General features: G+C 40.3%; 1 protein-coding gene across 1 annotated transcript; it reads right to left on the bottom strand.

The window, feature by feature from the left end:
- Window positions 1-298: 298 nt before the first annotated feature.
- On the bottom strand, window positions 299-20,746 carry LOC126259431 (uncharacterized). Its single transcript, XM_049956229.1, has 2 exons — window positions 20,720-20,746; window positions 299-3,471 (listed from the first exon to the last, which is right to left on the bottom strand). Exons 1-2 carry the CDS (start codon window positions 20,735-20,737, stop codon window positions 2,632-2,634), a joined length of 858 nt encoding a protein of 285 aa, XP_049812186.1. The 5' UTR covers window positions 20,738-20,746; the 3' UTR covers window positions 299-2,631.
- Between the last annotated feature and the right edge of the window lie 5,702 nt (window positions 20,747-26,448).

A 26,448-nucleotide genomic window follows, 5' to 3' on the forward strand; every position in this document is an offset into this window, starting at 1 on the left:
GTAACAGACTATATACATAAAAACATACAATGTCTGTATACCTCTACTGTTGTGCTATGAAGCAAAACAAATTCTAAAAGCGTAAATGGCATGTAGTCAAGTTGAAATTTTTTTTATTTATTTTTATTTTATTTTTTAATTTTGAAAGTTTTTTACACACATACAGAGTGATTCTTATAAAAGTCACAAATGCCGGGAAAAAGATCAAAAGTGGATGACCGATGTTGAACATGTGACGTCACCCGATGACGTACCTCGCTGCACGAGCAGCGGTTGGGCGTACCGATCCGTCCACACACACACACACACACACACACACACACACACACACACACACACACACACATATATATATATATATATATTGCCTACCCAGGTCAAGCATTCAAGTCCGCGTGGCGTGGCTCCGGGCTTACATGTGCAACTTTAGCGGCTCGGGTTCAGGGATCGAGCCCTGCGGTGGACAAGCAGTATTGTTTTTCATTGCGTCAGACGGTTATGCGTTTACATTGAGGTATCATTATTTTATTTATCGGTTTCGCGGTCTCCACTAGTTTATTGTAAAGTACAGTACAACATAACGTACCGTACTGCGTCACAAGTAAATCAGTAAAGCTACCAAAATTGCGACGTTACCAGTAAATGACCGAAGTTTTCTGTACTAAATAAAGTTTGTAAATAAGGAAAGAAGGGAGAAAAGGAAAGAAACACAAAATAAGAACAGCTTTCGTTTGATTACATGAAGGATAGCAATTCCGTGACTCTACCCTTACAAAAGGCCACTTTTTCAAAAGATGTTTGAACTTTGTACCGTTTGCTTGAATGCAAGTATTGCATCGCGCAATGTGCGATGTGTAGCACCGCCCCCTACCGGCTATGGCAGGATCGACAAGCCCAGACACTACACTTGCGACGATGTGACGTCACGTGTTCAACGTTTCTCATCCACTTTGGGTTATTTCTCGACATTTACGCCCCCATGAGTCATTCTGTATATGAAGAAAGGTAGGGAAAGAACTGATACCACACATATAATGAAGCCTTGACGGTACTTCATGATATCTTCAGTGTTGATGTACCTCCTACAGAAATCATGCGTGATGCTGCGAGCAATGAGGAAAATGGCCAGAGGGCCCCTACACAAGCAGTGTGTGACAAGTTGGGAATTTGGGTTGTACGTGAAACGTACTCGGATAGCCAAGGTGTTAGGCGATCGCACGCATAAAGCGCGACACAAATTATCACTTGTCGCCATTGGGTTATTTCAGTACGTTAATGCGGCCGACGTCGTTATTTGTCTTTCAGCACGTAAACATACGGGCGCGGAATCACGACTTTGCGCAGCCTGTGCTTTCGAACATACCCGAAAGAACAGACACCACACATACAATTGTAATGTGTAAGCCAGTCAACTTTTTGTGGATGTATTTCAGGCACTTGAGAATGTCCAACGGTCGAAATTAGCTAATAGCACAGACAATAAATAGGTGCGTTTTCGTTCTTAAAACATATTCAGGATGTGAATTCCCACGAAAAGATTCTGAAATATATGTGTTTGCAAATACCCTTATCAAAGAATTCACAGTAGAGAAATTTCTTGAAACGTTACAATTTTTCCGTCCTAATGTTCTTCGCGGTTAGTTTATCACAAAGAGAGCTGATGCTTGGAAGAGCTAAGAATGATCACCAACAGAAGTATAGTGCTGTGCAGCTGAGTTGAAATAAAGCACGGCGATGCTCTCCCAGTTTATTTACATCAAATTGGATTTTACAAGGCACATTAAATGAAAAAGATATATACTTCCTATACTTGTGTGAAACAGTCGCTATCATTTTGAGAAGGGATTTAAGCGTAGTTAAATTTTTTTAAGCCTTTCGGAATAATCAGACGCAGCTCACGACATACTCTGTGTAAACGTTCCGAAAAACGAATCACATCAATGGTATTTTTTACAGCCACTGTAAATTTTTTAAATGAAAACATTTTCTGTTCTTTTATTTTGTAATAAACATTTCCATAATCCATAACGAGTGTGTGCAGCATCAGAAATTACTTGGAGAAATGCATGATACAGACTGTGCTGCCTTACAATACATTTATTCACTACCGGTTTTGATCACACACAGTGGAAAAATATCTACGGTGACAATTTCGCATGGTATACATGCTGTTTAACCAGGAATGTATACGCCATTGCTGATTGGAAAACGTAAGAGTTGATACTTAATGCCACAATACAGGCTTAAGCAAGCAGAAAACAGCATTGAAAACATCAAAACATGTAAGAGCAGTAAGTGGGCAGCGCCATTCCTCAGGCACAACCTACTGTGGACTTACTGGTCTTACATTGTTTCCGTGTTTTCAACGATGTTTTCTGCTTGGTTAAGCCTATATGACGGAGTTAAGCATGAGTTTTCTTACGTTTTCACGTCAGCAACGGCATACACTTTCGTGGTTAAATAGCATGTATGCCATGTGAAGTCGTCGCAATAGATGTTTTTCCACTGTGAAGACGGTCCATGATCGAAACTGGTTGTGAATAAATTTACTGTAAGACAGCATAGTGTGTATCATGCATTTCTCCAAGTAATTTGATGCTGTTGACGGTCATCTGAAAAAAAAATATTTGATCATAAATTAGCTCGAAAGGGAAATTGAGGTGGGTAACCAAATGCTTGAGGTACCCCATAGCCACCATTTGGGTACATATTCTCTGGTGCAAGCCCAGATGGTCTGTAGACATTGTCGTAGGGCATTGGGGATTCCCCATTGTAAGGATAATTGAACATTCCAGCATCTGTATCCACAACAAATATATTAGGTTCATTAGTAGCCGGCGTGTCGTCTGAATCATTGTCAACATATTGTGCAACTGGCAGTGGTGAAACTGTATTGTACGCGCTCACAGATTGGTGAAGCGGACATACTAGTCTCGATGGATAAAGTGGGCTAGGGTACCCCATTTGCGGCACAAACATCTTATTCACCGAATCGTCAGATGCGCCGCTTCCCACATTCGTCGGTGCTGAGATTTTGTAAACAATGTAAGGCGGATACACAGCTCCGTTGCCGGTGGCGGCAAATGGTTGATTTGGACTGATATCCTGGTAGACTGGGGATGCAGGGTACAGATAGCAAACGAGGTAGGAAGGAGTCTGCCAGGGGTCGGACGCAGCTGCTCCCGCCTGGTTGCCGTTCGTGTCCTGCGTGTTGCCCTGTGTCTGCTGGACAGGTCTGCGCTGCGGTCTCCTGGCTGGCCGCTGTTTCGCTGGCTTCCGTGTTGGTCGGCGGGTCTGCGTTCCCTGACCTTGCGCGCTGGCTGGAAGTTTCCTGTCAGGTGCGCGCCTCCTCTGTCCCGGGAAGCTACTGACGGCTCCAGCTGGTGGAGGTTTCGCATTGCCGCCGACACCAGAGGTGCCATCACCGACTGAGGCAGCAGCCGACAGCAGCGACAAAAGCAAAAGAATTATCTGCAACATAGGAACCGGGAAATTTATTTACTACAACTTTTGATAGTAGTAGATTTCGTGAGTTGAATTTCCTTAAAGTGTTGTTCAAGCAATGAAATCGTGAAATTACAATAGAGACAGATTTACAGGCAGTGGTGCCCTAGGTCACAGATTTTTCAGCACCACGAACCACCCCGCCCTCCCCCATACGTCTATAGTTTTCTTAAACATTTCTGTTGTCCTACAAAATTAAGATTCCACGTTACCAAACATTTAATCAATAACGGCATCCTTCGCTTTATAAATTCTGTCGTCTTTTTCTTGTTGCACTCTGATATTTGTTTACGTTCTAGACGCATTTAGTCTTTTTTTGAGTGTTGGAACTTAAATAGTGGCAACTTTTTATTCACAACCGATACAAAAGAGTTACATGTTTACACCTGTTACTGTCCTTCAAAGTATTCACCAGCGTTGTGTAGAACCCGTTGCCAACGATGTGGAAGGCGTAGTATACCGTTAGCAGAGCCTGTTCTGTTGATGGTGCGAATGGAGCGGTCTACTGCCTATTAAATCTCTGGAACAGTTCTGAAGCTAATGCCACGAAGTGGTTCCTTCATCTCCGGAATCATATCAACGTCACACGGACTTAAGTCGTACTACTGTTCGGTTTTTGAGCATTACCCGCGACCAGCTTTGCCAAAGAAGCGGCGACACTCTCTGCGCAACCCACCCATCATTTTGCACGACAATGCGCGGGCGCATACAGTGCAAGCTGTGGCTGCTCTCTTCGGTCGTTGGACTGGGAAGTACTTCAAAAATGGTTCAAATGGCTCTGAGCACTATGCGACTTAACTTCTGAGGTCATCAGTCGCCTAGAACTTAGAACTAATTAAACCTAACTAACCTAAGGACATCACACACATCCATGCCCGAGGCAGGATTCGAACCTGCGACCGTAGCGGTCGCTCGGTTCCAGACTGTAGCGCCTAGAACCGCACGGTCACTGCGGCCGGGTGGGAAGTACTGTACCATTCACCATACTCCCCGGACTTAAGTCTTTGTGATTTTGATTTGATTCTGAAAGTGGTATTCGCTTCAGAACTGTTCCAGAGATTCGACAGGCAGTAGACCGCTCCATTCGCACCATCAACAGAACAGTCTGTGCTAACGGTATACAACGCCTTCCACATCGATGGCAACGGGTTCTACACAACGCTGGTGACTACTTTGAAGGACGGTAACAGGTGCAAACATGCAACTCTTTTGTATCGGTGGAGAGTAAATAGTTGTCACTATTTAAGTTCCAACCATCGTATATGAAACGCATTTCCCAGTGGATTTAATATGGAAATAATATAGTTTCAGTTTTGCATGGATACTTACACATTGGACACAATCCACAGCATAATGGAAAAATGTCATATTACCGCCTTGAATTGCTAGTAAAATATTATAATTATACAACCAGTTTCAGTCGTGTGACCATCATCAGCTTCATAAAACAATTCATAGCATCATGTTAGGCTAAATATAAAATCGCTATCGTCAGGTGATAAAACCATGGATAATACACTGTCATCATATTGGTAGGTAATATAAATTATGTCATCAATCTATAAAAATTTTGCTAGGCAGTGTATACATCCATGTCAGAACTGCTTAGAGTGAGACGTGATTTATATTGTGATATGATGACAGTGTATTATTCACGATTTTATGACCTCACGATAACGGTTTTATAATTCACATATCATGGTACTGTGAATAATTTAATGAACCTGATGATGCTCAGACGACTGAAACTAGTTGTGTTCAAATGGCTCTGAGCACTATGGGACTTAACATCTGAGGTCATCAGTCCCCTAGAACGCAGAACTACTTAAACCTAACTAACCCAAGGACATCACACACATCCATGCCCGAGGCAGAATTCGAACCTGCGACCGTAGCAGTTGCGCGGTTCCGGACTGAAGCGCCTAGAACAGCTCGGCCACCGCGGCCGGCAACTTGTTGTGTAAAACAAGTTTTTTTACTAGCATGTCATGGTGTTTATATGACATTTTTCAAATACGTAAGAGCTGTGGAGCATCACTGAATGAAAATATAATCACAGTATAATGTTTACATGAATAAATTATCACTTACAGTTATTCTTCCTACTTGCCGAGATCTGCTCTTAGGTTAAGGGTCACACTGTCGCTTTCCTTATGAAAAGTCAACGTATATCGAAATAGAGATCTGCTCGTTTTGTAATTTTCATACTTCGTTATTTAAATGATGTAAAACAACACTACTGCTCAGGCGAGGACTGAAGATTTTTCTCGTGATATCTGTGAGCGATTTCTGTCGCAATACTGTTTGTTCACCTGGTGTCCCTTTTCTTATTTGTGTATGCTGTACATAAATGTTACAAATAACGTAAGTAATATTATGAACTGTATTATGCAGTACAGAACTCCGCCAGTATATTTCATTAGAGAAGATCCATTTCGGTCAAGGATCAGACTGTTATCGGGTCCAAAAAGCATCTCAGCTATGCAAACAGCTGTATCACTATACTTTATTAGAGACAATCGCTTTCCGTCTAGGATCAAACCATCTTCTGATTCAAAAAATGCCGCACATCAGCTACGCATTTGTATTTACATAGCTGTTTTTTTTTTGGATCCTATGGTGGTCTGATACCAGATCGAAATCGATCGTCTCTAATAAAATATACTACGCAGTGCTTAACATCCATTAAAGCTGTACAACACCACCTCCATGAAATAATTCTATAAAGAATAATGTATTCACGTAAAAATTATGACGTGAACTGTTTCGAGCAAGAAGCCTGTATTATTCTAGATTAAATCCACTAAAGGTGTCATAATACGTATAAAAGGCGAAACGCGTCGAGAACGTAAATAAATATTAGACTACAGCAAGAAAAAGTTGTTTGAATTTTGACAACGAATATTTATATACTTTCTGTGGAAAACGACCACATCATGAATATGTATTAATGTAATTACTTAAAAGAAACATGTCAAGGACTCTGGAGATCAAAGTGATCTTGCTGCTTTCAGTTGTCTCTTTGCTGTAAAAAGGAATACTACATCAGAGTAAGGGGAGGAGCAATTTCGACTTAAATGTTCTTGGGTTCTGAATATGGAGTATGTAGTAGGTTTTGTTATGATTTGATGTGACTTTTGTTGATCTCAGAAACCCTATTGTGTGTTGCCACACGTGGATAGGGACAAGTCATAATTACAATTTTTATAAATATTATAATTAACACATAATAAGAAGAAACAATTGATATGGGACAATTTACAATTACATTACAATAAACTGATAGCAAGAAATAACAATAGTTACATCCCTAGAAAGGAAGCGCAACAGTTAATTTCACCGTAGAGTAACAACGAAACAAATCAAACCGAAGTGGTTCATTCAAAGGACGAAAAGAAAAGAGGCAAATAGTTTTTAAAACTATTAAAAGAGTTTGATTCATTTCAGTTATTATCATTTTTCAACTTCCTCCTATTACAAGAGTCTGCAAATGAGGCAAAATACGTAACATCTTCAAAGAAAAAACAAACCACTGCCCGAAATTCTCTTCTCCATTTTATGGTTTACTGAGGATTCTAAGTGGAAAATACGAGTATAATACTCTCATTTTGAGTTATCAAAATTCCACTTACGTTTTGCCTAGCAGTGCAGCAGCAATAAACTCTCATACTGCATCGTTATTGACCCAATTCGCAGGGTCTCTGAATTTTTCTTTTTTCATTTTTCACATCTTTAAAACACAATTTTATTGCAAAGTCCACATGTGTACTAGCACCTCCTGTGTCAACATCCGTACACTCTTCACAACTTCTCTTGTCACCGAGACTGTCCTCCTCTAGTTCCGTGTCCCCAAACTCCATGCAACCTTTACAAGTTCCCGACTTTAAAGCCACATCAACATGAACAACAGCGTCGTTTCTATTTCTAATTCTATTGCCACTGCCGCCACTCATTTCACCGACACCAAAACTTTCATCTAATGGTGTTAAAATTTCACCTCTAGCAATTAATATTACTACTACAGATAGGGCGGTTGCAATTTGCATGTGCAGTCTTAGAAAAGTATTCACTAAATATTTTAACTTGAGCGTGATATACCTTTATTCGTTCACTAGATAGTTTTCTCCTTTGTGCACCTGTTAGCTTCTTCACGAGTCTCATTATGTTGGACAGAATACTTTTAAACATAGAAATAGGTAACACACGCAAAGATGACAACCGACAAGGTAAGCGATGATAACTTGCACACGAAACAATTTTCTGAATTTGTTATATTCGTCTGGTGTGTAGCCTTGCGTGGACGTGAAACATCGATGATATGCAGCTCAAAGAAGAAGATAACAGAAGCCTTTGAAATTTGGTGTTAAAGAAGAGTGCTAAAAGTTATATGAGTAGGTAGAATAACTTACGTGGAAGTACAGAATCGAAGTGGAAGAAAAAGAGATTTATGCCACAACTTGACTAAAAGTAGGGATCGGTTGACAGGACACATCCTGAGGCATCAAGGACTCATCAGTTTAGTAATAGACTGCTGGGTTGCAGAGGGGGACCAACGTATGAATACAGTAAGCAAGTTCAAATTGATGTAGACAGAGTTAATCGTGCAGAGATGAAGATGCTAGTGGAGAATAGACTAGCGTGGAGAGCTGCATCATCCCAAACTACAGATAGAAGATCACAACAACAACAACAGAAAATTTTCAAAATCATGCACTACTCTATAAGTACTACCCAACCACGATATTATTGAACTTGGCCTCCTGTAGCCGTTATCGGAAACACGCAGTGACGTTAGAGTAAAGAGGTACAGTGCTGAGTAAGGAAAGCACATCACACCGAGAATGATTTTAAGATAGTTGTGTATATACCGGATGATCATAAAGTCAGTATAAATTTGAAAACTGAATAAATCACGGAATAATGTAGATAGAGAGGTACAAATTGACACACGTGCTTGGAATGACATGGGGTTTTATTAGAACCAAAAAAATACAAACGTTCAAAAATTGTCCGACAGATGGCACTTCATCTGATCAGAATAGCAATAATTAGCATAACAAAGTAAGACAAAGCAAAGATGATGTTCTTTACAGGAAATAATGTGTCCACCATCATTCCTCAACAATAGCTGTAGTCGAGGAATAATGTTGTGAACAGCACTGTAAAGCATGACCGGAGTTATAGTGAGGCATTGGCGTCAGATGTTGTCTTTCAGCATCCCTAGAGATGTCGGTCGATCACGATACACTTGCGACTTCAGGTAACCCCAAAGTCAATAATGGCACGGACTGAGGTCTGGGGACCTGGGAGGCCAAGCATGTCGAAAGTGGCGGCTGACCACACTATCATCACCAAACGACGCGCGCAAGAGATCTTTCACGCGTCTAGCAATATGGGGTGTTTTTTTTTTTTTTTGGTTCTAATAAAACCCCATGTCATTCCAAGCATGTGTGTCAATTTTTACCTCTCTATCTACATTATTCCGTGGTTTATTAAGTTTTCAAATTTATACTGACTTTATGATCATCCGGTATTATCAAGGGGTTAAGGGTATTTTCGTGAAACTCACGATAAGCCGACCAAAGCGCTTTCTCACCAAGTGCAATAATACAGAGGTCTACTTCTAGTATGCTTAAGATTGGAGTTTCGAAAATGGTAATCATAACAGTTTAATCATGGCCTAAAGTTAATGATCCATGTTAAATAAAAGTCATTAAAATCACACAGTTATGTACATCCAGGTCCTACAGCTGATACACCTCATCTCTTTGAGTGTGTAGTTACGAGGGTTGCCCAGAAAGTACTGCACCGCATTTTTTTCCACAAAAATTCTTCATTGAACATAATGAGAATTACACGCATGAAAGAATGGTGTTTTATCTGCACACCCGGCTTTTGCACGTAATCTCCTCCTCATTCTGTGGCCTTCCTGTAGCACGAAGCAAAGGCGTGTACGTCGTGTCGGTACCAATCATTTTTCTGGTGACAGAGCCAGTGCTTCACTGCGTGAATCACCTCATCATTGACAGATGCAGCGCCAACTGTCGAGTCGTAATGCGTCTCTCCTCGCGAACGACATCAGCCGCTGCAACATGTGAGGTGTGACAGCTGTGGATGGCCTCCGCGACTGCTGCATATCGTGGAGCCCCGCCCAACCGCCTTCTCATAACCCTATCCTCTGTGCTCTGCGACTAACTGTACTTCTGTCGACAGCAAATGTTCACCGACTTTGCACAATCGATTGTCAATATTCCCCACAGTTTCTTTCTCTGCAGTAGGAAATTCAATGACGGCACGTTGCTTGTAACGTATGTCATCACCTACAGACGCCATTTTGGAACTGTCCCGCAGCTACGCTATGTGTGGGAAGTGACGGAAACTTGGCGCGCTCACACAGGAGACTTCAAATAATACATACGTAACGTTTCACATTCGTAGCATTGTTTTCGGCTGAGAAAAAAAAATTCATAGCATTACTTTCTGCGTAACCCTCGTACAAAGTCACGTTCAAGTACATTTGCTTAGTTATTGATTTATTGTTAATTAATTAACATTTACTTTGTGTATCGCATAAGAGAATGAAACACTAAACATACAATGAAGGTGGCACAGAAGATATTTTAACGTAGTTCATTTTTTCTCTTTTATTTTTAATTTGATTTTCTTTAAATTCTCATCCATGTAAGAAACTAAATGCTGTTACTTTTGCGACAGAGTTTTAATTCCAATTAGAGAAATAACGATTACATTTTTTCTCAATACACATTTGAATATCATCTGTTGTCCTCTCATAGTCAATGTGCCTACTTGTAACTACTATTATCCAAAACTGAACTCATCCTTTGAAAACAGTACGGAGAATATCGCGATATGACTTTACATCGTCCATTACAGCATGATAACACCAGGTTGCACAGTTGGAAAAATAACCCGATAGCACAGCATTAGTTACGCCGGTAATATGGAATCGAATGGACTACAAAAATATGCTCTTGCCGGAGTGGTATATTTTCCGTTGCAACATATCGCTGTCAGTCTATTGGGAAAGACTGTGACTGCAGAGACATTACAGTGTGGTTCTTTTTTTATTGCGCTCTACGAGCCTAACATCTTGTACTATGGAGTCATCTGTTTGGTTTAACAAACATTGGAGATAAGCTGGACCAGGCACCTCAAAGATTGCCACCTACATCCGTGTCTACTCTCCGCAAGCCACCTTATTGTGCGTGATGGAGGGTACTTTGTGTAGCATTGTCACTTTCTTCCGTTTCTGTTTCGGTGGTGCACGGGAAGGAAGATCGTTGGCGAGCCTCCGCGAGAGTACAGATCTCTTTAATATTGGCTTAATGGTCTTTTCGTAAAATATATGTAGGAGGTATCAGTATATTGGCTGAATCTTCTAGCACTGTACTGTCTCGGAGTTTTAACAGTTAACAGCATTGATATGCGTCTGGTACTGGAGACGGGCGATCATAACGCTTTCGCGCCTACTAAGCGACCAAGTGACGAAACGCACTGATCTTCTTTAAATCTTCTTTATTTCCTTAATTCTATCTTTACTTTTTGTATTACTATAAATTACTATAAATAATAATAAAAAATAAAAAAACCCATCCTATCTGGGAAGGGTCCTAGATGGACGAGCAAAAGTATCAGCTGCAGTTTTTTTCGTAAGCTGTCTCTTTCGTCTGTTACTGAATCTCAGTCTGGCATCTGCTTTCCCTACAATTACTTATATGTGGTCGTTCCACATTAAATGACTCCGTACGCATACTTCTGCCTGTTTGATGCATGTGTGTGCCACCGTGCTGTTTGCGTAGGCAGCAAAAGTGTTTAGTATGATGACAACATACATACACCTCAAGATAAGACAGGAATTCGAAAGGTAACCATGGAAAAAGACTGCACCAGACGATGAAGCGATTTTTCAGTTAGAACAGCAGAGGTATTTCATCATACGTGAGTCAAGTCGAAATCCGATATTTGAGTAAAAGGGATACAAAAGTTAAGTGTAAAGCTAAATTCATGAATATGGGTACTGAGACCCAATGCAAACGAACTTCTTATATGTTTAGAAGATTGGAAAATTCAGAAGACATAAATGTTATTTGCCTGTTTTAACGTCGTGTAACTACAGGGATAAAAAAATTAAATAAATGTGGATATAACCTAGCATCATTTTTACGTAAATTCAACATGAAAGAAATGAGGTGTTGCTACATACGTAAAAGACGAACAAAAAGTAAAAAATAATGATTCAGTCATTTTTGCGCAAATCAGAACCTGGTATGTGCGTGTAAGATGCTACAGTCTTATGGATCCACACTAAGAAAGTCTCTTGTAGGTTCAGTTTTGATCCCTCTGTCAAATAAAAGGAAACAGTTAATAGTCTGCAGCTATATCAACGTAGATTCCTTAAAAGTTGCTGACAGAAAAAGAAACCGGGGAAGTACGAGTAGGACTTAAATTTCGAAGGTTTCATATAAATTTAATTATGTTTATAGATGGTTCATTCATCCTCGGAATTGAGAATCTCGACGATATTTGCCTGTTATCGATGTCAACACTGGCGAGATGTCGGCCCCGAAAATTCCAAGACTTTCAAGAATGTTTTAAGTTTAAATTGTTTGTGTAATTTCACATTCGCTATTTAAATTATTCGTTTTTTGGAGTTATATTGACATGTTGCACTAATTTAAATTGCAGATGCGCGTTGACTTCTCTGCTCTTGTCCCTGTTGCAATTAATGGTAAGATTTAACGGAAGTCTCCAGAGAGAAAACAATAGAGCCAGCCATAGGTCTATTGCTGTTACACATCTGTTGAATGTTCTGTGTGCTCCGACGGGTATTTAATGGGATATTGGAACCTCATCAGAACAATGGAAATGCAATCCTGAATCAAATACCGTTATTGCTGTGCTCTGAAACATTACAGATGCTGTATGCATCATACCCAAAGACTGCCAGAGGATGTTTGTATGTAGAATAAGCAGTTCATAAAGGAACTGTAATGCTAGCACCAGCATGGCGTTGGTAGTCTGGTGGCCTTACACTTATCACTACTAGATGTCAAAGGCGTTGTTTTCACAGCGGTAGGTGACGTTATTTCGTCGTAGCACAGCTAATAGCCATGAAATATTTATAAATTGCATATACAAACCTTGCTTGTAACTCACTCTACCTATTACAGAAAACCAGATCAAAATCTCGACAGCATTTTATGATTTTATGACAGATTACAAGTGCAGTGTAGGTTTGTAATGGCAAAAGAATATTTTTTATTTGATATAATTAAAAATTAACAATGTTCGTATTTTTTCAGTTACTTTTACTGTGAAACCTTGATTCTTGATAAATATCACGATTATAGGTCAACAGGAAGCACCCCATAAGTTAACAGCAAATACGCTATGGGTTTTCATGAGTGAGTTTGCGAGGGTAAAAAAATACTGTTTCCAATGTCTATATATAACGGTCTACTATGCAATGTACTTCAGAGTTCCACGCATGTCTGAAGGAACAGACACTGTTTTAATCTATAGCTGTATGGTCAAGTGTATTTGCAGTTGTATGATGAGCCCCAGCTGTACAGTTTATCGGCGGTGTACGAAAATTTGTGCCAGGCTGGGACTCGAACCCAGATTTCCTTCTTTACGCACGTGGTCACTGTAATCACTCTGGCTGTCCGGGCATGCTTCGAGGGCCGACCCAAGCCCCCCACCCCCAACGTCGCCGTGTGCCCACGTCCTGCACTCGCTCAAACACTGTGATTCTCCCCATAGGAAGTGATTTATTAATGTTGTGGACTTTGCCCAGGCATGTAAATACTGTTTGCAGTGCACGTGTATAACGGTCTACTATGCAATGTACTTCAGACATACATACGTATCTTTTGATTACATTGATGAAAAGTTGAAGTTTTTATGCCGCCGTGGGCCGCAGACCATAGTATGTGACATAAATTTCAACTTGTTACCTCCACTCGTTCCTGATAAAAACGAATCTTAACAGACAGACATACAGGATGGCAACACTATGTTGGTCCGAGACATATTTATGCAAAAGACATCTTCATTAATAATTCTTACATCAATGTTTTAAAAATAAGATTAAACGTGTGGAATGGAAAGAGGTAAACAGGGAAATGAATGATAATGCGAATTTCAACGTATTTGGTAACTAATTTCTGTCAGCGTTTGTAAGTAATTTTTCCAAAAAGTAGTTCAGAAAGTCTACTATAAAAAGCAAGTTTGCTGTAGGTCACAGAAGTGAGTAAAATATCATTTAAAAGGAAAAGAGGAATTTCTGTGTAACCAAAACATGTTGAAAAAACGTATGTTACTTGCATTCTACAAGAAACACTGTGTTAACTTAAGGAGATTTGTTAATAGATCCAGAACATACACAAAATGACAGAGATTAATAGTACTGATTACAAAATTAAAACAATATTGGATATGTTAGATGAGAGCCAGAACAGCCAATTAGTATACAAGATACCATCTCAAACGGAATGACTGTGTTGTGGTTAATGAGTCACAAGCTGCAATGGTCAATTTGTAACTGTAGCAACAAAAGAATAAAGTAGTTAGATTGAAGAAGCAAGGGAATGCAGTAAAAATAAATTCTGTAGAACTTAACGGAAGTAGACGTAATGCGCTCAACCTACCACTGACAGTGTCACACTCATAACAGTTCTCACAAAAGCTCTTTCATGTTGTACATGGAATTTAGAACCTGGAGGAACTGTTCTAACTTAATAAATCACGTCAATAGCTATTTATGAGAAGAGCCACCAACACAAAATATTTCTTCTGACAGGTACAAATGTACCACTGTTAAACCTATTTACAACGAAGGTGTCAGAAAAGATATAGTTATCATCCTACTTTCACACAGACATCATTTTCAAAAATAGTCGTTGGATACGTTTCAAGACAGGGTTTCCTAGCCTCGATTTTTTCCTCAAGACATCCTCTACAACCCCTCGAAGTCTGTCCCAACATTTCTGGGACACCCTGTGGGTACAATAGGACTCAATGAAGTGAAATGGGAAGAAGATAAGGGTTTCTCATCAGGTGAATTCAGGAAAATATCTAGAGCATCAGAAATGTAATAATGGAATAGGATTCTTTATGAATAGGAAAATAGGGCAAGAAGGTAGTTACTGTGAGCGGTTCAGTTATAGGGTTGCTCTTACCGGTTCGACAGGAAATCAAGGCCGACAACAACAGTTATGGTATACTTACCTTTGTAAAACGAGAAGATGAAGAGATAGAGTATATGAGGGCACTGAACTAGGAACTCTGTATGTGGATGGAAGTTAAAATCTTACAGTCATGAGGGATTCCAACATTGTGGTAAGGGAGGATGTAGATGACTGCATCACAGACGAATAAGGGTTCAATAGTAGGAATGACACAGGAGACAAGCCGTCGAGTTCTACAATAAATTTTGACTGGTAATAGGGAACACACTGTCCAAAAATCGGAAGATCAGGAGGTACATTTAGAAACAGCTTGGAGACCCGGGAAGATTCCGGCTGGATTACATCGTGGTGGAGCAGAGGTTTCGAAATCAGAGATGTGATTATCAGGTGCACCGAGGACAAGATACAGACTGATACTGCAATTAAGTGATGACGAAACGTATGTTAAAGTTCGCGAGAACTATAAGAAACAACCCATGTGTAAAGAAGTGAGACGCTGAAGTATGAAGGAACGATGAGGTGCGTTTAAAGTTCTCTAAGGCTGTAGATACTGCGACAATGAATAACACAATAGGCAGTTCAGATGAAGAAGAATGGACATCTCTAAAAATGGCAATCACAGAAGCTGGAAAAACAAATACAGGGCAAGTAAGATAAATGCGAAGCTCCCTTGTGTAATAGAATAGATACTCAGTTGATGGAAGAGAGAGAAATATCAGGGAAAATGCAGGAACACTGCAATATACGCCACTTAGGAATGAAATGAACAGTGAGTGTAGGTAAGATAAAGCAAAATAACTGCATAGAAATGTGAAGAAATCGAAAAAAAATGGTCTTCGGTAGGAGAAATTCAGCATATAAAGAAGCCAACCTGATTTTCAGTGAACTTAAAAGCAATACCATGAACATTAAACAATTCAAACGGAAGCCTACTAGTAGCAAACATAGGCCTTAATTTTGAGAAAAAGCTCTGAGAATGTGTGTCTCAAGCAATGTTTTCTTTGGACGTGAAACATGAACCATGAGAACATCGGTAGAGAAGAATATGGAAGCGTTGGAGTTGTGGTGTTATTGAGTTGTGCTGAGAATTAAGTCGGCTGATAAGAATCGAAATGCAGAAATTAAATGTAGAATTATCGAGGAAAGAAATATGTGAAACATACTGACAAGAAGAAGGTACAGGGTGGTACGACATCTATAAAGATATCAGAGAATAGTTAAGCATAGTGCAAAACCCTTAGAGGAAGAAAGAGATTTGAATAAATCGAACATATCGCGATGTAAGTGCTTATCTGAAATGTGGAGATTGGCGCAGGAGTGAAAATTGTGACGGGTTGCATCAGACCAGTCAGAAGACCGATAGAAATAAATAAAAAAAAGTTTTATGAATAACCAATCAGTGTTTGAATCAAATGTTTACTTGTCATCATCATAGTTTTCCTGTGTTAGCAGGTCTACTGCTTCTCCATTTACTGCCACCCATTGTTTGCTTCTTAGCGTTGTATGTGCTGCACTGCAGCACATAATCCAGAATGTAATGACCCAAAATGGAGTTATCTTCATATGCATCTACATGTATACACTACACGCCACTGTACGGTGCAAACAGAGCGGGTGAAAAACAACTATCGATATGCCTGCGTATGAACCCTAATTTCTCTTATCTTGTCATCGTGGTCTTTATGCGAAATGTACGCTGGCGGCAGTAGAACGGTTCTGCAGTCAGATTCAACTTTTCTCAGTAGCGTACCTCGAGAAGAATGTCCCTCTCCCTCCAGGAATTCCCATCTGAGTTCGCGAAGCATCTCCGTAATACTTGCGTGTTGTTCGAACCAACGGCTAACAAATCTAGCAGCCCGTCTCTGAATTGCTTCAATGTATTGCTTCAAACCCACCTGGTGCGGGTCCCAAACACTTGAGCAGTACTCAAAAATGGGTCACAATAGTGTCCTATATGCGAGAGAAGAGAACCACTTGTATGAATATCAAGAGCGCAGATGGCAACCCAGTTCTAAGCAAAGAAGGGAAGGCAGAAAGGTGGAAGGAGTATATAGAGGGTTTATACAAGGGCGATGTACTTGAGGACAATATTATGGAAATGGAAGAGGATGTAGATGAAGATGAAATGGGAGATAAGATACTGCGTGAAGAGTTTGACAGAGCACTGAAAGACCTGAGTCGAAACAAGGCCCCGGGAGTAGACAACATTCCATTAGAACTACTGATGGCCTTGGGAGAGCCAGTCATGACAAAACTCTACCATCTGGTGAGCAAGATGTATGAGACAGGCGAAATACCCACAGACTTCAAGAAGAATATAATAATTCCAATACCAAAGAAAGCAGGTGTTGACAGATGTGAAAATTACCGAACTATCAGTTTAATAAGTCACAGCTGCAAAATACTAACGCGAATTCTTTACAGATGAATGGAAAAACTGGTAGAAGCGGACCTCGGGGAAGATCAGTTTGGATTCCGTAGAAATATTGGAACACGTGAGGCAATACTAACCTTACGACTTATCTTAGAAGAAAGGTTAAGAAAAGGCAAACCTACGTTTCTAGCATTTGTAGACTTAGAGAAAGCTTTTGACAACGTTAACTGGAATACTCTCTTTCAAATTCTGAAGGTGGCAGGGGTAAAATACAGGGAGCGAAAGGCTATTTACAATTTGTACAGAAACCAGATGGCAGTTATAAGAGTCGAGGGGCATGAAAGGGAAGCAGTGGTTGGGAAGGGAGTGAGACAGGGTTGTAGCCTCTCCCCGATGTTATTCAATCTGTATATTGAGCAAGCAGTAAAGGAAACAAAAGAAAAATTCGGAGTAGGTATTAAAATTCATGGAGAAGAAGTAAAAACTTTGAGGTTCGCCGATGACATTGTAATTCTGTCAGAGACAGCAAAGGACTTGGAAGAGCAGTTGAACGGAATGGACAGTGTCTTGAAAGGGGGATATAAGATGAACATCAACAAAAGCAAAACGAGGATAATGGAATGTAGTCAAATTAAATCGGGTGATGCTGAGGGGATTAAAATAGGAAATGAGACACTTAAAGTAGTAAAGGAGTTTTGCTATTAAGGGAGTAAAATAACTAATGATTGGCGAAGTAGAGAGGATATAAAATGTAGACTGGCAATGGCAAGGAAAGCGTTTCTCAAGAAGAGAAATTTGTTAACATCAAGTATAGATTTAAGTGTCAGGAAGTCATTTCTGAAAGTATTTGTATGGAGTGTAGCCATGTATGGAAGTGAAACATGGACGATAACTAGTTTGGACAAGAAGAGAATAGAAGCTTTCGAAATGTGGTGCTACAGAAGAATGCTGAAGATAAGATGGGTAGATCACGTAACTAATGAGGCGGTATTGAATAGGATTGGGGAGAAGAGAAGTTTGTGGCACAACTTGACTAGAAGAAGGGATCGGTTGGTAGGACATGTTTTGAGGCATCAAGGGATCATAAATTCAGCATTGGAGGGCAGCGTGGAGGGTAAAAATCGTAGAGGGAGACCAAGAGATGAATACACTAAGCAGATTCAGAAGGATGTTGGTTGCAGTAGGTACTGGGAGATGAAGAAGCTTGCACAGGATAGAGTAGCATGGAGAGCTGCATGAAACCAGTCTCAGGACTGAAGACCACAACAACAACAACATGCGACATCCTTCACAGATGATCTACATTTTCCTAAAATTCGCCCAATAAACCGTTCCATTACATATCGCTTTACAACGTTATGCCTAGATATTTAACAGACGTGACTGTGTCAAGCAGCACATGACTAATGCTGTATTCGAACTTTACGGATTTATTTCCTACTCATCTGCATTAACTTACATTTTTCTGCATTTAGTGCTAGCTGCCATTCATCACGCCAACTAGAAACTTTGTCTAAGACATCTTTTACCCTCCTACAGTCACTTAATGACAATACCATCCCACACTGGACTCGCATTCGGGAGGACGACGGTTCAATCCCGGGTCCGGCCATCCTGATTTAGGTTTTCCGTGATTTCCCTAAATCGCTCCAGGCAAATGCCGGGATGGTTTCTTTGAAAGGGCACGGCCGACTTCCTTCCCCATCTTTCCCTAATCCGATGAGACCGATAACCTCGCTGTCTGGTCTCCTTCCCCAAACAACCCAACCCAATACCATCCCGGACGCTACAGCATCATGAGCAAACAGCCGCAGGTTGCTGCTCACCCTGTCCACCAGATCATTTATGTATATAAAAAATAACAGCGACCCTATCACACTTCAATGAGGTATTCCTGACTACACCCTTGTTTCTGATGAACATTCGCCGTCGAGGACGAAGTACTGTGTTCTGTTACTTAAGAAGTCTTCAAGCCACTCACATACACTAAATGATCAAAAGTATCTGGACATCCCCAAACACATACGTTTTTCGTATTAAGTGCATTGTGCTGCCACCTACTGCCAGGTACTCCACATCAGCGGCCTCAGTACTCATTAGACATCGTGAGAGAGCAGAATGTGGCGCTCCGCAGAACGCACGGACTTCGAATGTGGTCTGGTGATTGGGTGTCACTTACGGACACGTACAGCACAAAAGCGTACAGGCCGACCTCGTCTGCTGACTGACAGAGACCACCGACAGTTGAAGTGCGTCGTAATGTGTAGTAGGCAGACATCTATTCAGACCATCACACAGGAATTCCAGACTGCATCAGGATCCACTGAAAGTACTGTGATAGTTATACGGAAGGTGAAAACTTAGATTTCATGGTCGAGTGGCTGCTCATAAGCCACACATCACGCCGGTGAATGCCAAGGGTTGGAAGTGAAGCAGACAGTTGGAGTAAAACAATCATTACAGTTATTGAAGTTCGTTATTCCGAACATAGACGTAAGAACATTAACACAGAAATGATTTTAGGGACATACGATAGGTGTTGTGTGATAAAAGGAATTGCCATTTCTGCAACATTTCACACAGATATCAAGATTCCCGCGTTTATAATGATTCTGGGGATTAACGATAGTCCAGTCACTCTTTCACGTTAAATTCAAAATTGTGAACAAGACAGATGGAAAACGTATTCCGTAAGATTTCATAATTCAACAACTGCGTGCGAAAAACCTACATAAACCTAAAGGAGGGTGTGAACAGTATGACAAAAATGCTTCAAATGGCTCTGAGCACTATGGGACTTAACATCTGAGGTCATCAGCCCCCTAGAACTTAGAACTACTTAAACCTAACTAACCTAAGGACATCACACACATCCATGCCCGAGGCAGGATTCGAATCTGCGACCGTAGTGGTCGCGCGGTTCCAGACTGAAGCGCCTAGAACCGCTCGGCCACACCGGCCGGCAACAGTACGATACGATCACATAGGTTAACTACAGGATGTTCGAAAATTCCCTTTAAAAACTTCTAATACTTGTAGAGGGGAGTGAGTACATAATATTTTGAGTAGGAACTTGTATACGGAAACATACCGTTTCTGTTCTGTGACGGATTCAAGTTCAGATGTTGTTCTCATACACTTCTGCTTGAGGAACTGAATCAGGCGTGACGGTGTTTAAATATTAGATAACAATTCCAAAGAAAACATAACGAAACATCCATTCATCACTTCATCACATCGAGCCGCTGTTGTAATGCGTCAGTACTGTTCTGTACGTACAGCATGCTGGGTTCATTTTTGTTTTGGAAAAAGCTAACACGTGATGTTTAAGCGTTAAACAATCAAATATGCTTAAGTGATTAATGGGTGTTTCATTATGTTCCCTTTCAAATTCTTACGTAATAATTGTACTGCGTCACGCCTAATTTGATTCCTCAAGAAGAAGTGGACGAGTTAAAATCTGAATTGAAATATTTATAGAACGAAAACGGTATGTTTCCGGACACAAGTTCCTATTCAGAATATTGTGCACTCACTCCCCTCTTCAGGTCGAAGTTGGGAATTTCCGAACACGCTCTATATCGTAGCCAGATGCTGTGTTTTATACAAAGTAAGTCTTGACAGTACTCACACACGTTCGGGGTAGCATCAGCAACGTTTCACTGCATAAAGAAAACTAAACGCCGTGTGCCTACGTGTGAAGTCCTACTAAAGAACGATAAGGCAGTCGGGTACAATGTTATCAGTCAGAACAAAAAACATGTCGACTTTCTTAGAAAATTAGCTAGAAAGGAAAGCAGCGTGTCGACATTCATGAAAATGATAACAGAAAATATATGCGGAACAGTTGGAGAGAGCGTAGTTTGTTCACTGAAACAGAAAAATGGTTACTTATGAACATTAGCTTACAGTATTTGAGTATAGTAGTAACACTGGAGATTCATATAGGATCCATTGCACTCCATTATTTCCAAATATACCTATTAATTTTGGGAAGATGGGAGCAGTGACAGTGCGATTAATTCTGGATGTTCCCAGGTTTGCAATATCGATTCCAGTAGGTTTGGCATATGTTTATTATTCTTGACTGGAACACCTTGACATAAGACAAAATCACAAAATATAAGTGAGCTCTGGAGTGACTAAAAATGGCCTAATTGTTGTTAACTTATCTACAGCCTACATACGTGATTTAATGTCAGGCACAGATCTAGTGGTGACCAGTTTCTTATTTTCTTCTGCCTTCTCTGCCCCTCCCCCCCCCCCCTCCCCAAATATATATAATTTGCTGGTACTCCAACATGTACTTTACTAAAGGTGCGTATGGTTTTGATAATAGTAATAACAATGAAATATATGATTTAATATAATAATAATTTATCTAGAAAAATGCTTAGTATATTGCTTAAATATAAGTTTCAAGATGCCATTATTCAGAAAAATTTATCATTTTTTAGGCTTTCGTCCGAAAATTTGAGAAGTTCGTCATATAACTAATTTAAGAATTATAATACCATCAGACTGTCCAACTTTGACAATATCGTAATTTATAGGATTTAAAATTGAGCTCTCATAATCCAGTATTATCGTAGCACTATCCCTACGCAAAACTTCGGCAATGTGAGCGTCTAAATGTGGGGGCTACCGTCTCTTTCGCCGGGCGGTACAGTCTGGAACCGCGCGACCGCTACGGTCGCAGGTTAGAATGCTGCCTCGGGCATGGATGTGTGTGATGTCCTTAGGTTAGTTAGGTTTAAGTAGTTCTAAGTTCTAGGGGACTGATGACCTCAGATGTTAAGTCCCATAGTGCTCAGAGCCATTTGAACCGTCTCTTTCAGTAGTTCCTGCTTCCTTTCGGAAGTCAGTATGTCCGTGTCTTTTTTCTTATTGTAGGATCCTTCTCTCGGTGTCTTGCTTTTCTCGACTTCTATGGTTTACCGGTTCTGTCTGTGAACTCACGAACAGTCTTGGATTTGCTATTGTGTACAGGACAGGCCGTAAAGGCATCCATGAGGCCTAGCACTCAGGCGAAAAATGGACAAATATATTGTGTTACATACAGCTTGCACTTTTTTAGAATTCCTTGTGGTTTTTGAGAGTAAAAGTAATTTACTTGCGGAAAGTTATTTGGGAAACTTGTAAATCATTATACGAGTGTGTAACAATGTAAATGCTTTTAACACAATGTTCCTTGGGATGTCTTTGATCCGCGCCTGCACCATGTAGCTGGAAGACAACCACATTCATACTCTCTTAAAGAGTAATAATCACATGTTGTTACGGTGATTCTGAACTAGGTTATAGCGAGTTTTCTCCTTGCAATGTATTTCTTCATGAAATATCTCTTCTTCAGAGATATAATTTGTCCGAACGCTCACTATAATATAACTCATTTCGACAGATTACTTCATAAACAATGACTTACCGCACTATGAGGCTAATTCTTTGTTTACATCATCAACTCTGTTATATCGGAGGGAAAAAAAAAAAACAGAGCAGAAAAATGTTCGCCGAATGGTAGCAGTACACATTTTACTGAAGGGATTGTCAAGCTTTTATTTCTGTGTAACATTAATTAACTTAGCAAGTATGATTAACTACAGCCAGTGGAATGGAAATGAGCGTACGGCATTGTGGGCCGGGAGTCCCCTATTCGGGGAAGTTCGGCCGCTGAGGGCAAGTACTTATTGCGTTCGACGCCACATTGAGCGACTTGCGCGTCGGAGATTGAGGTGAAATGAATGAGCTCTTCCTATTCAGAAGGAACGTTATACAGAGCTCATTTATTATCGTTCGTCCGTTTCGAGGTTTTGTGATCATCATCACAAACTAACGTCTTGTTGAGCTACAGCTACATCTACATCGATACTTTGAAAATCACACTTCAGTGCCGGGCAGAGGGTTCATCGAACCATCTTCACAATAATTCTCGTTATTCCACTCTCGAACAGAGCGCGGAGAAAACGAATACCTATTTCTTTACGTGCCAGCTCTGATTTCCCTGTTTTCATTATGATGATCGTTTCTCCCTATGTGGGTCGGCGTCAACAAAATATTTTCGCATTCAGAGGAGAAAGTTTATGACAGAAGTTTCGTGAGAAGATTTTGCCACAACGAGAAACGCCTTTGTTTTAATTATGTCCACCCCAAATCCCGTACCATGTCAGTGACACTCTACCCCATATATCTCGATAATTGAAAACGTGCTGCTCTTCTTTGAACTTTCTCAATGTACCCGTTAATCCTATCTGGTAAGGATCACACCCGCGCAGCAGCACTCAAAAAGAGGACGAACAAGCTTAGTGCAGGCAGTCTCTTTAGCAGCACTCAAAAAGAGGACGAACAACCTTAGTGCAGGCAGTCTCTTTAGTAGACCTGTTGTATCTCCTGAGTGTTCTGCCAACAAAACGCAGTATTTGTTTCGCTTTCCCCAAAACATTTTCTATGTGTTCTTTACAATTTAACGTGTTCATAATCGTAATTCCTACATATTTAGTTAAATTTACGGCCTTTTGATTTAACTGATTTACCGTGTGATCGAAGTTTATCGGATTCCATTTAGACTCGCGTGGATGACCTCACACTTTTCAGTATTTAGGGTGAACTGCCAATTTTCGCACCATACGGATATCTTTTCTAAATCCTTTTGGAATTTGTTTTGATCTTTTGATGACTTTACTGGGCGGTAAACGACACCATCATCTGCAAACAGCATTTATATAGGTAAGGAACAGCAGAAAGCCTATAACACTACCTTGGGGAACGACAGAAATCACTTCTGCGACTTTCCGTTCTGTGACTTCTCTGGCAGGAAATCACGGACCCAGTCGCATAATCGAGATGATATTCCATAAGCACCCAATTTGATTACAAGCCGCTAGTGAGGTACAATGTCGAAAGCCTTCTGGAAATCTAGAAATATGGATTCAATTTAAAATACTTTATCGAAAGCACTCAGCACTTTGTGTAAGTAAAGAGGTAGTTGTGTTTCACAAGAACGATGTGTTCTAAATCCGTATTGGCTGTGTGTCAGTAGATCATTCTCTTCGACCTAATTCATAGTGTTCGAACACAATATATGTTCCAAAATCCTGCTGCAGTCTTTCTACATACACACATAAATAATCCGCAAGCTGCCAGACCGTACTTGGCGGCGGGTACCTAGTACCACAAGTCATTCCCTTTCCTGTTCCACTCGCAAATGGAGCGAAGCAAAAACGACTATCTATATGCCTCTATTCGAGTCCTAATTTATCTTATTTTTGTGATTTTTATGCGAAGTGAACGTTGGCAGCAAAAGAAACGTAACTCAGTCAGCCACAAACGCAGTTCTCTAAACTCTTTTAACAGTGTTTCGCGAAAGGAACATCGTCTTCTCTCCAGGGTTTTCCAAATATTTACTGAAAATAATTTCCGCTAGAGTTCTCAGAGCATCCCTATTTAACTCATATGTTGATCGAAACTAATGATAACGAATCTAGCAGCACGCCTATCAATTGCTTCGATGTTTTTCTTTAATCCGACCTGGCGATGATCCCAAACAGTCAAACATTATTCAAGAATGGGTCGCACTAGCGTTCTACATGCGGTCTCTCTTTTCTGGAATTCTTCCGATTAGCCGGCGTCGAATATACGCCTACACTACAACCGACCTCAATGTGCTAGTTCCATCTCACGTCATAGCAGAGTAGCACTTGCAGACTAAGTGCTAAGTTTTTACTGGATGTATTCCACTTTGTCTTCCTCTACAGTTTTTACCCTATACAGTTCCCCCTATGGAGGTAATTCCCTGATGTCCTAAAACATATTCTATCATCCTGTCCCTTCTTCTTGTCGGTGTTTTCCATATGCTACTTTCCTCGCTGATTCTGTGGAGACTCTCCTCATTCCTTACGTATCAGTCCACCTAATTTTCAACAGTCTCCTGTTGCACCGCATCTCAAATGCTTCGCTTCTCTACTGCTTCGGTTTTACCACAGTCCGTGTTTCATTACCTTACAATGCTATGCAATTCTCAGAAATTTCTTCCTCAAATGAAGGCCTGCGTTTGACATCAGTAGTCTTCTATTGGCCGGGAATATCACCTTACCAGTTCTACTCTATTTTTTATGCCTTCCTTGCTTCGTTCGTTATTTGTTACTTTGTTTCCCAAGTAGCTAAATTCCTTAACTTCGTCTACTTCGTGATCACCAATTATGATGTCCAGTTTCTCGCTATTCTCATTTCTGCTACTTCTCATTACTGTTGTCTTTTTCCGGTTTACTCTCAATCCATATTTTGTAGTCATTAGACTTTTCATTCCATTCAACAGATCTTGCAATTCTTCTTCAGTATTACTCATAACAGCAATATCATTAGTGAACTCGTCATTGATATCCTTTCACCCTTAATTTTAATCCCACGCTTGAAGCTCTATATTATTTCCATCATTACGTCATCGATGTATAGATTGAACAGCAGGAGTGAAAGATGGCATCTCTGCCTTACACCGTTTCTAATCCGAGCACTTCACTCTTGGACCTCCAGTCTTACTCTTCTCTCTTCGTTTTAGTATGTATTGTACATTGCCCGTCTTTCCCGATAGCTTACTCCTATTTTTCTCATAATTTCGGACATCTTGCACTTTTTCGAACACTTATTAGCTGCAACACCAGAGGTGCCTATCTGGTGCCTTTACTTTTCATAAGGCCAGACTGATCGTCATCTAACAGAACATTATTTTCCTTTTCCCTTCTGCTAAATATTTTTCTCGTTAGTAGCTTGGATGTATGAGCTGTTAAGCTAATTGTGCGGTTGGTCTACAACTTATGTGCTCTTGTTTCTTCGGAATTGTGTGGATGATATTTTTCCGAAGGTCTGATGGTATGTCTCCAGTCTCACTCATTCTAAACAACAACTAGATCAGTCATTGGTTGCCACTTCCTGCAATGATTTTAGAATCTGCGATGGAATGTTGTCTACCCCTTCTGGCTTATTTGACCTCAAGTCTTCCAGACATCATTTATATTCTGATTCTAATCCTGGATCCTCTATATCTTCCATATCGACTGATTCTTCTCCTATCAAGTCATCAGTTAAATCCTCAATCCTCATAGAGGCCTTCAATGTACTCTTCCAACCTATTCGCATTCTCCTCTGCGTTTACTTGTGGAATTGCTTTTGCACTCTTAATATTACCATCCTTGCTTGTAATTCTACCGAAAGTCGTTTTGCCTTTTCTATGTATAAAGTCAGTCCTTCCGACGTTAATTTTTCTTTTCGATTTCCTTCAAATTTTTACTGTAGCCTTTTCGCCTTGGATTCCTTACACTTTCTACTTATTTCACTAATAAGTGAAGTATATTCCCGTCTTGTTCTGAA

Source organism: Schistocerca nitens, chromosome 5, assembly GCF_023898315.1.
Source record: "Schistocerca nitens isolate TAMUIC-IGC-003100 chromosome 5, iqSchNite1.1, whole genome shotgun sequence".
NCBI classification, from domain to species: Eukaryota; Metazoa; Arthropoda; class Insecta; order Orthoptera; family Acrididae; genus Schistocerca; species Schistocerca nitens.